We start from the raw sequence: 12,270 nt of genomic DNA on the forward strand, positions 1-12,270 counted from the left end.
GTGCTGAGGGAAATTTCATCATCCGTACTACTGGCTGAGATCATCTGAATCAGCACAGGATTTGTTTCAGTAATTTTCCTAGTCAGTATGTCTCAGCCATTCATTAGGTATGCTCACTGGGCTATTTGAGAAGTGAGGCTACTGCTGCAGCTTTGACAGAATAAGTGTGGAAGGAACATCAAGCCCTGTTTTTGAATAATGCTATGGATTTTCAGTTGTAACATGCTTGAAGTCTGTTGCCTGTACAAAATCCCATTGGTGCTGTGTTAAAAAGAGAGCAGTACATACCAGGTTTATACTTTACAGATGCATATTTGTTTATTGATCCAACAGAACAGACACAAAACTAATCAGTAATTTAAATCAGACACAGAAAATAAATATTTCGTTAATGTGGATGGCTGCTGCCCTTTCTTGCAGTTAAAAAAGTTAATAAGTCCCACACCATAAAATTGTTGACTTAAAAATGAACCAATGTATTCTTTTGTATATTGTTTTGCATAATAGCCAATTGAATGAAACAGCAAACATCAGGTGTTTGGATCTTGGAAACTGTGATGCAATAGGTGCATCACATGCAATTATTTGATGTATGAGTTTTTAAGATTGAATTATTTTAAAATTTATTTTACATTTGTGTGCGAAGAATTTATATCCTTTCATACTACAGTAATATCTGCAGCTGACTATAGATAACCAGACAAATATTGTCAAAGCACTGTTTAACCGTATAGCATTTAAATTCGTTCCTATTTTTAACACAAAATGTTTTGAATTAAATCTAGATGAACCAAATGAGTGATATTAACAGTTCACTTATAGTACAGAGCCCTGATTCATTGCCAGCACACAATTATGACTTTCCAATTATTTTTGAATGCAAGCAAATTTCAAAAATACATTTAATATGAACATTTATCATCCAATTCTATTACTTCTTACATACACATAGTACCTGTGCATCATCTGAGGCATTATAGATTACTGACATTCATAAGCACTGTATGATTTGGATTACTGTGAACCTTAACTGAAAAGTTTCCACATGAAGAGGTTAAAATACTGAACAGCTTTGACAAATTATACAAGATTTGTTTAAGTGGATGTTTTGCATCAGTGTCTACGGTTGGTAAATTCCAAGGAACTTAAGCAAAAATTTTGAGGTCTGGCTATTTAACCAAAAACCCCCCTTCCTGATAGAATGGTGTAGGGGACATTCAGATGGTTTTACATTTGTACTATTTTATTTGCGCCTTCGACCGTAGTATTGGATTCTTTCCCATTCAGGTGGTGCCTCTGAAAAAGAGTGAAAATATTCAATAAATCACCAGTCTGTGTCTCGTCTTCAATAACATAAAATTGGAAGACTTTCCTCACAAATAAGGATATCATTTTTTCCAAAAATGATTTTCCTTTTGTTCGCATCCTCTACCCCTTCATTGTAGTAGCTTACAACTATGCCATTATTCTTCAGCTAACAGAATGGGTCATGGACATTTGTAGAGATTCTGAAGCTGACTTTACTCATATACACTGGCAAGAAGGAGGTGTCCATCAAGTGAGATGGCTACTCAATTGCTTTTCCCTACAATACAATAACTTCTGGGGAATTGGACAGCACAATGGATTAGCCATGGGTCTTTTATCTCTGGAACTTGACCATAAATCCAGACCACATGGATGAAATGAAAGTCTCCACTGTCTGAAACGATTTTGGACAATCTAGTTCCTAATTGGTATCAGCCTATGTAACGATGAATAGCAATGTCACTCAGAGAGGTTTGGGAATGTTTGATGTGGCAAATGAAAATTAGCACCTCACTGGTGCAGCAGTGGGAGCTTGGCAGAGTAGAGGATGCTTTACTCACATCTGGCTGTGGTATACTCAATATTTGTGTAATATTTCCTCTATGTAACCATGCCTTTGAGCGTTTTATTACTTAAATAAGTCCTTTCCCATACATCCAGTAAAAGCAGCATCTTCATTGAAACATTCTCTTCCTTTCACAATCAGATTGAAGCAGTACACCAGCAACCTTTTATTAATTCTCTTGTGTTTGACAGCTTTAAATATTGTACGTAAAATTAGTTTGGATTGTCTCGACCTAGTTCTCAATTGGTGATATCAACATAGCATAAAATAGTCACATTGTGGTACAATTGGTAATCTCATTCATAGAAGCTGCAAGGATGGCTGGTGAAAGAAATGGAAAGAGACAACTGGTTGTAAGGAGGGGAAGCTGGACTTATTCTTTTCAGGTTAAGGCATATGTAAGAGCAGAGTAAAAGTGCTATACTGTCCATCTGACCAGTTCTTTGACTGCCAGTACTGCATTCACAAATGCAGGTAATGTAAAAAGAGGAAATGTGCTCTGTTAATGAGTCACAAAAAATGATTCAAACATTATTAAACTGTTGCAATTCATGTTAAGGCAGATGTTCAAACTGAAATGTGTTTGAAGATGAAGACCTGCAGAAACAAGTTATGGCTGTAAACGATAAATCCATATTGATTTGAGTGACTGTAGCCTGCTGTGTACCCACACCATTAGAGAGGAGGAAGGAGGAACATGCCAAGCTCAAAGTGAGCAACATACCCGCACTTGAAGACCGTCGTCCCATAAGGCCAACGAACATCTCTCCCTTTTGTCCTACATTTAAAAACAAGAAACGATATCAAGAATGGTAATTAAAGACACGTCTACACATTTATGTTAATAAAAGCAAAATACTGCGGATGCTGTACACATTTATGTTGTTGTCCTTCAACTAGTCAAGTACACAATGTGAAAAAGCTAACTGTTATATATCACTTTCATTTTGGGTTGATCAAAATTAAGGATGCTGATGCTGGGGAATGTTCCTTTCCCTACAATGCTCTTTCCCCCAATTTTAGAAATGCAGCCTCCACTGTATCTTTTCTGAATTTGCTGTCCTATTGTTATCCTGAGAAATATTCTTGATAATCTTCAATCCTGTTTCCACGATTACATGACATTACAAGAAATTCTGGATCACAAATATTCATCAAATTTCACTCATTTCCTTTTCGTTGTTGCTAAAAATTCCCTTAAATCACCAACCTCATACGCTCCAGTTTATATGCCATAGTGAAGCACTTAGAAAACATATCCTGATATCTCTGATGGAATTCTTCTCTTTAGTTTGCCAAATGTGCATGGTATTGCAGTACTACTTGTTTTAAAATAATAGAGGTGTCTTTGTTGTTTACTGCAAGCCTGTTCTCTAAAACAGAGCTAATAAATATTTGAATGCAAGAGTAAATGCACAGTCGTTCCTTGGAGAAAAGAAAAGGAACTAGCAATCAAATTATGCATGTCATGCATTAGTTAGCAATGAGTGATTGATGCCTATTTACTGCCTTTTGGAAAGCTATTGCTTTGGATGAATTTTTAATTATATAGACCATACCTGTATGCAATAAAAGCCTTGAGCACTTTCTGGCATAAATAAACACTGCACTATTAAAAAAGGTGGACAATTAATGTTGCATTTATATTATTAGACTGCTCCAAGCAGGAGATATTCTGTAATGAGGGTTGGCTACAGTTGCTCCAGGAATCTTTTATTTGCAATCACAGCGCCAGACGACAGCACATATTCCCATTTCAAGCACCCAATGCCAGCATCAAGTACTTCCAGGTCAAGTATATGTAGATGCAAAACATAGTTTGCAGTGTTTTTCCCCAACAATCTGCCTTTATTTCCCACAACCTTCGCCGAATGCAATTGACAATTAATGCTGAATTATGGGCAATTCCATGCTGTGGGCCTAAATATGTGAAAAAAAAATAAAAACTGCCCAATCATATTTCAATCCTTACATTCAGTCTAACAAGCTCATTCCTTCCACAGGCAATGCACCACTCACTTTACCACGGACCTTGTCTCGTGTCTTCTAGTTCACGTCAAATGATTCACTTCTACATCAATTATGCACTTTAGCCCTGTTCACATCCTATTCCGAGAAGATTAACATTTATTTGTGTCTTTCATTTCTAATTCATAGACAATTCAATCACATTTATGCTGGGTCTTCCCAATGGGTAACCTTATGAAGTCTGCTAAGTTTACCCTGGGATGGCCATTATCTTTACGAAACTTGCTGTTTGGGAGCTACTGGCACTAATACCCCATTGAAGCCTTATCAAAAATAGCTTTAGTATGCAGCTAGTAAGTAGAAATAAACTAAGCAGGGTCTCCAAGGTTGAGTTGGCTCCAGGTCGACATGGTTAAAAATATTTATGAATATGGCTTGGTCACATTTACAACATATAAAGATATTGCTAGGAATTTATATCTAAGTGGATTAATTGAGGAAATATTTCATTAACAAGTATCTCAAATGTTAACTCTTAATATATTGGATACAAATATTCAAATCTTGAAAAGTAACATGACAAGTTGATAAAAGTGTTTTTAAAAAAAAAAGTATGGAATCCTTAAGTTTTATCAATAGAGCATAGCACAATTGAAGAGGCAATGTTGAAACCTATACAGATCATTGGTTAGGCTGCAGTTTGACTATTGTGTCTAGTTTTGGGTAGCCTACTTTAGGGTGGATGCAAAGGGCATGGAGGTGCTGCAGAGAAGACTTACTGAGATGATACTAGTTCTGAGAGAATAGAGAAACTGGGGCTCTTTTCACAAGAGCAGGGAAGGTGCTATGAAGGTTTTGGATGACATGAATAAGAGAAACTGTTTCTGCTGGTCAGTGAGTCAGTAACTAGACGGCAGAATTTAAAATCATTACCAAAGACACCTGGGCAGAGGTATAGGGGAATTTTTTATGCAGAGGATTGTAAGAACATGGCTATCCTACCAGAAACAGGGATGGGAGTAGTATCTATAGTAGCTTTTAAAACAGAAGTAGAATATATTTGAAAAAGTAAGGTTTTGTAGGGTATGACAAAGGGGCAGGAAATTAGATTAAGTGGATAACCCTTCAGATAACCATGCAGCCATGATGAGCTAAATGATCTTGTTCTGAGCTGTACAATTCTATGATTCTATTAGCTCTCTTTACCTCAGATTTACTGCAGTCTTTTTCTTTGATAGTCACAACCAGCAGAAGTTGTTGTTGCTGAATAATTGCTTAATACTTAGGCTAACTAAAATTTTGTAAATGTCTGCAATGATACTAGTGTGAGTGAGCTCTCAAAAATGGCTTCTGATACCAGTTGCTCTATGAACTGGGTTTCAGTCCAGTCCAGATAGAGGACTTTTCTCCCTTTCTTTGGATAATTGTTAATAGTCTCCAGAAAAATGAGTCTGGGCTGTTTCAACTCAACTTATAATACACACTAGTCAACTATGCAAAATCAATTAAAAATGTAACTTAATTCTGCAGTCTTGCTCAGTGAACCTGCAGAGATACGATATGTGTGAAAGTGAATAAATCACATTGGCACAGAGGGGATATTCTATTTGTTAAATTTCATGAGAACAGCACTGAAGAAGCTTTTCATACTAATTGATTGTGTCTTACTCTTACTGGGTACACGTGAGAAGACTATTCGTTTTGCTAACATTGTGCAGTGAAATAATGCTGTCAATTCAAAGTCAGAAGATTTGAATTGTAAGTGACAACAGTATGGTACATGCTGTGTAAAATCAAACCATTATATTTAAACTTCCTTGATATTGGATGAGTGAATCGTTCCCTCTCAGAAACTATCCTTTCAAAACTGCCATAATTAACCCCATCCCCACTCAATAAAACACCATTGCCTTTGCAGACTACCACTCAATGTCCAACCTGCCTTCCTTCTTGAAAGCCATCACCCAAATCCGTGCCCCTCTCTCTGCAACTCCCAGTTTGAATCTCTCCAATCAAGTTTCCACCCAACCACAATACTGTAACTGTGGTGCGTTATTCTGACTTATTTATTTTGAGATACAACACTGAAACAGGCCCTTCGGCCCACCGAGTCTGTGCCGACCAACAACCATCCATTTATACTAACCCTGCAGTAATCCCATATTCCCTACCACCTACCTACACGAGGGAAAATTTACAATGGCCAATTTACCTATCACCTGCAAGTCTTTTGGCGGTGGGAGGAAACCGGAGCACCCGACGAAAACCCACACGGTCACAGGGAGAATTTGCAAACTCCGCACAGGCAGTACCCAGAATCGAACCCGGGTCCCTGGAGCTGTGAGGCTGCGGTGCTAACCACTGCACCACTGTGCCACCCCTGGACTTGTGCTCCTGAACCTTTCTGAAATATTTGACACAATCGACCAAGCCATCCTCCTTCAATATCTCTGCTCGTTCTCCAGCTCTAACTCATCTGATTGTAGCCAGCTCATTTCCAGCAATGGTTTCTCTTCCTGTTCCCACATGATTATCATCTCTGGAGTTCATCAAGGATCTATCTTTTGCCCATTCTTCTTTCTCACCTGCATGCTGTCCCATTGGCAACATCACCAGCAAATGTAGAATCAGCTTCTACTCTTATGCTGTTCGTACCCAGCTATATCTCTTTTGACTCCCTCCACTGCCTCTGTGGTCAGAATGCTTGTCTGGCATCTGGTCTTGGATGTGCTACAATTTCTTATTTGACCTTGAGCTGAGCTTCCATATTATCTCCATCACAAATATTGTACTTACATTTCTGTAACATTGCCCACCTGCCACTAAACCCACATCCATGCTTTTGTTACCTTCCAGATGGACACTTCTAATGCTCTGCAATCTTTAACCTTTTGTAAACTTAAACTCATCCAAAACTGGTCCCCTTATCCAATTCTGCACCAAGTCCCACTCACCCATCACCCCTGACATCACTGACATACATTGACTCCACAACCCCACTGCCTCAAATTTAAAATTCTGATTATCATGTTTAATTCCCTTTGTGGCTTTTCCCTTTCCTATCTCTGCAATCTCCTCCAACCCTATAACCCCGCTACTGAACTCTGCATGTCCAAAATGCAGTAAATAGAGTAAACTGAATGATCATAGGAACAGAAGTTAATACTAAAAAATGACAAAGTACTTTATTAAAGAATATGCAGGAACTCAGGGAACTCAAAAATGTATAGTGGCACAAGTACAAATGACATACAGCACCTATATACAACATGTGCAGAACACTTGTTTCTGTATCCAATTTGAAATGATCTGTATTAAATTAGCATTGAGTTTCTCTGGTGTGGAAAACACAACCAAAATTAATCAGATCAGTTCCTGATTTATGCAAAGCTGCTCCAAACTGGAAATATTTGACATTTAATTAAATATCTGAGTTGTCTGTCCTGAGATTTGTAATTGCAACATGGTGCTTAGCTAATTCCTACTGACAGACTTTTAATGAGGAACAAACACATAGCCACATGAACACAATCAGTTAGATAGACTTACTTTTACGCCCAACAATACCTGCTTGTGTTGGACCTGAAAAATAAGTAACAGTCAATACAAAGAAAATCTGAATGAATACCAGTCTTAATTGCTTATGTTCTATTTTTCCTCCCTTTGCCTCTCCTCTCTTTAAGGTCGTAAAATTTATAAGATAGTTTCATGGGTGCTGGTAGCCTTCTGGTAACCCATGCATGATCTTGTACAGGGAGTGCCAGTAAACTGTTCAGCAATGAAGGGAATCAAAGCTAAGTCTCATCAAACTCTGGCCAGCCATTCACATGAACATTTTACATTGTCTCTGAACATTTAGAAACACAGATAAGGAATTGAAGTTGAGACAAATGCATCAGGTACACACCAACATAGGGCATTCACCCACAGCAATTGTTAGAGGAGCATTACCCTATTTATTTTATCCTGTTTACTATTTATCACTTAGGCATTGCACATAAGAATACATACACATTTTCTATTATATAAAATGTTATTTTTTGAATGGAGTAAGCACTAATAAGCCTTTACTTTTGATTTCCTTTTTTTTTTCCAGAAGTCGTTTTTCTCCAATTTAAAATTACTAATAATGTTATAACAGAGAATCAGCAATCAGCCGAGCTGAATGTATCATTTTTAATACATTGAATCAGACTAAGTCTTCAAACATTATAGTTTCTTAAAAGTACTGTACAGATTTCTTCGAGAAACATTTATAAAAATAAAGCAACAAGTTCAAAAAAGTGTAGAACTAATGTATCTTGTAAAAAATAAAGTATCGATTTGACTTTATTAAAATTGAGCACTGGATGTTAATTAGTTAATACTGCTTTTAGAATTTACTGTAGATATATATTATATTATATATAGATTAATACATTGTTAGGTTTTGCTAACACCACAACATGCTGAACAACTACCACCTGGCATATTGGGCATCAGAACCTTCCTGGCCACCTATAGCAAAACCTACATTTGGTAACTTCAACACATCTTTTCAGAAGTTGTACCACACAGAAGCAATGTCACAAATGCTGTTTAGAATGGAATAAATCTAAAACACCTATTTTTAAGTCTAGGTTTTCAAATTCAATGGGCTGGAAGGGAAAAGAGAAATATTAAACTTAATTCTTCAGAGAGAATTTAAATCTCCATTAGCCACTAATGGAAACCACTCAAGAAAGGATGTAAATTAATTGCTGTCAGTTCAGAACATTTTAACTGTGCAGAATCAGGAAGATTAATGTCAATCTTTGAAAATAGGTTTGAAATCCATGGTAGTACATATAATATTACAGTGTAAATCAAAGATATGAAACAAAAAAAACCTCAGGCTTAATCATTAACTGCAGTGATTATGCAGAGTCAAAACCAAGATCATTACAGGAGATATCAGCTGATATGGTGATTAAGTTCTTAATCTAAATGTTGAAGCCCTGAGAGAAATCAACCAAATTTCACCAAGGAACACATTAATGTTCTGATTGTTTTAATCTTTTCCAAACAAATCTTGACTACATGGTGGAGCTGCTATATGGAATATTTTGTCAGTCAAAAAAGTTGCATTAAAAGAATAAAGATGCAAGAAAAAGCTATATACAAGAGTAGTTAAACAGAAATTATCAAAATGTTCTGAGCCTTCTGATACTGGAGTCTAAGTTAGAAACACAATCTTTTCACAATTTTAAATTCCAAAAGCTGGAGAATATTGAACAGATATTGTGAAGATTCCATTAATTTTGAAAAGCAGTTTTATTGTCTCTTAGCAGAAGACCCAAGATATGCATTATTCAAGATACAATCTCTGACAAGAGCATGGAGACAACACTTTGAGGAACATTAACTCACCAATGGTCGACTATGGCAGTTATAATGCTTGACCAAAGAACAGGTACACACATGATGGCAGCTATCGTCACTTATCAAAGAACAGGGATACTATGGTAAATAAAGTCCTTACTAAAGGACAGTGGCACACACTATGACAGGTATACCATTTATTAAAGGATAAAGACACTAACATTCTTTACCAAAGGACAGGCACAATCAGTATGGTAAGTACAATCTCTTACCAGAAGCACGTTTACCCATTAAACCATAGAACTTATCAAATTTTGCTCTTTTTACCATGCGGGCAAACTGCTGAATAAGTTTGTTGTCTTCTGGCAACTCATCCTAAAGATAGAAAAAAAAAGGTAAATGCCATTTCTTTTCTCAATATTTTAAATAAAGAGCTTTCTTGACAGATCTCATTTGGATGAGCATTTGAGTTCAGTGGAGGAGTAAATGGTTTGAAGTGTAAGATGGAAGTAAAAAAAAAGGATCTGATGGATTGACAATTGAATAGCTGGTGGATCAGCTATGAAAAGAATAGCTTTATTGCCTGACATGATTTCAATCGAGAGTTATTGAATTAAATACAATTTAGTAGATTATTGCTTTATAATTCAGCTTAATATATTCAATAGACAGTCACCTAACCTTAATGCAGTGAAAGGGAGCCAATGGAAGTCATCAGAAAATAAATGTATAAATCTCTGATAAAACGGGGAAAGACGTGGACGTCAGGGAGATGAAATAAACGCTGAGTGGGTCCAGTCTGGTCTCAAGACACGGGTGGTAAAGCCACTGCCACTGGGTATTAAACCAACCTTTGTGTTTCAGTCTAATTATTTATCTCCCCATTTCTCTTCTCCCGAAATTAATAATGACAGCTGCCTTCCTGTCAAGGGTATGTCCATTTAATTTACTTGACCACTGCTTTGAAACTGCAGAGATATTCACCGTTGCTACTTAACCCTGGAGTAATGCACTCTTGAAATTACAATTTAAGGAACTAAAAATGAGTCGATACTTGAATTCACTCACAAGGCAATGTGGAGATTAGGAGACATCTAACAGCTGACTGACTAAGAATCGTGATGATCATTTCAATGTCAAACCTTTGGGAGATGCTGAGGTCGGGATCCCGTGCGTTGGGTGAAATTGGATATTAATTCCTTCAATTCATACATTACACTTTTTTTAATGTAAAATAATATTTAGCACCAACTCCGGTCAATCTTTTCCCGATCTTCAATCTCCTCTCCTCACTGACCTCATTCCATCAGTGTCCGACCTGTCCCTGACTCACCTGCCCGTTATAATTACAACTTGCACATCTTTTCCTTACGCTGTTGCAGGCTTTTCCCCTTTCTCCACCTATTTAGTCGATGGGTTTGGGAAGGTTCAGTCTGGATTGGCTGCATCGCACCATCACCGATGTTTTCTCGAGCCAGAATAACCTGTTAAAAAAGACTCCACATGGTTAAAGGTGCCGGGTTACCTGCCAGTTCTCGCTGTCCACATTCCACGAGTCCCTCTCTAGGGCCGGCGACGGGTCTTCATCGCAGTAAACATGTGCAAACACCACCATCAGCAGAAGGACGACTTTAAGGCTTTCCATTCTCGTGGCTGAACTGATAACTCTTGAGTTTCGAGTTCCTATTTGTAGTGGAGGGAAAGAATGTGATACAAGAGCAATCGCGAGTCTAAGGCATCAATTTGTCTTTAAATGAAAAGAAAAATAATCTATTCAAACAGCAGAGAAAGAGAGAGCAGGGTCTGCAACACAGCAGATCTTACAGAACAGAACTAAAAGTTAGTTTCACAACCTTTGCTCAGTTTCACTCGGCTCTTTGGCTTCTCTCTGAGGTTTCACTGCGCTTGGGTCTCTTTATAGCAAATCTCAACGTGATCTGCCAGCATAAAACCCTCCTCTCCTTCATCGAAAGCGAATGAATCACCGGCCTGTCGTTTCAAAATCCGGTTTATTCAGGGGGAGGGGTTGTTTAGTAAGGAGTGGATCCTGTACATCTTCCTGGCGATCCACACCTTCCTCTAAAGGATCGAAATAGAAATGATGGAGCCATGACGCCAAATGGAGCACAAAAGATGCAGAATGGAAGGTTACAAAAACACAACTGCGTCGGAGACAAATGAAGACTCGCCCGTTCACCCTTTCCCTATGCGGCTCTCATCCCGACTCTTTCCAAACATATTAGTTGTGTCAGGTGTTCTAACCGTGATTGCCAGTTTAAAAAAAAACCCTAGCTCTTTGTAACAACCAGCTCGATGGTTCAGTTCCCTTCATTTAAGGAGTGAAAGTAACAAACTTCTATTTCATGTAAAATACTATTCCAATCCCACCGAGATTTGAGCTGTTGGGAGGTAACAGCGACTAACGACCAGATTAAGAAACACGGGTTTTCCCCAGCGGTTAACCTTGTGATTTGAATATCTGGATATTTTGTGGCAACTGCCTCAGATACACTGACTAGCTTCCTTTCGCCTTTTCCATTTCACCAATTTCAAAAAGGGATATTAGCAACATTTATAATGAGGAAAAATACAATCTCTTTCCTCCTCATTTTCGCCCCACAAACATTCCATTGTTTAAAATCATATTTTCCCTGTTTCCCTGTTGGCTGATTATACATCTTAAAATCTAATATGGAATATTACTCGTATAACCAGGACTTTGGGATATTTGGAAGGAGTTTATTCCAATTATCCGGTGCGAGGTATATCAAATCAGAGTAGCCAATCGAATAATCTCACTGGATTAGTTTTTTGGGTACTTTCTGATAAAATGGACATCACCAATATCACACGTCGAAGACAATGTAGCGGGTGTGTTGAAGGAGCCCTCGTCCTGATTTGGTTATTCAGGTGAATTTTTTAGAGTTAACATATCTAACCTCAAACTGAATAAATTCAGGAATTTGAAACTATAATTCTTAAAGAGAGACTCTTTTTACTTGTAGGAAACTAAACATCGAATGAAAACTAGGAAGTAGTTGTTTCAGTGAGATGTAGAAGTAATCGTGATGTTGCAGATTGAACACAAT

At 37.6% G+C, this 12,270-nt stretch overlaps 1 protein-coding gene across 1 annotated transcript; it reads right to left on the minus strand.

Moving 5' to 3' along the window:
• Positions 1-333: 333 nt before the first annotated feature.
• On the minus strand, positions 334-11,119 carry si:ch211-131k2.2 (protachykinin). The gene is made up of 6 exons (XM_068012967.1): positions 11,035-11,119; positions 10,707-10,864; positions 9,454-9,556; positions 7,391-7,423; positions 2,598-2,651; positions 334-1,296 (listed from the first exon to the last, which is right to left on the minus strand). Exons 2-6 carry the CDS (start codon positions 10,824-10,826, stop codon positions 1,244-1,246), a joined length of 363 nt encoding a protein of 120 aa, XP_067869068.1. The 5' UTR covers positions 10,827-10,864; positions 11,035-11,119; the 3' UTR covers positions 334-1,243.
• Between the last annotated feature and the right edge of the window lie 1,151 nt (positions 11,120-12,270).

Source organism: Heterodontus francisci, chromosome 33 (genome assembly GCF_036365525.1).
Source record: "Heterodontus francisci isolate sHetFra1 chromosome 33, sHetFra1.hap1, whole genome shotgun sequence".
Lineage (NCBI taxonomy): Eukaryota > Metazoa > Chordata > Chondrichthyes > Heterodontiformes > Heterodontidae > Heterodontus > Heterodontus francisci.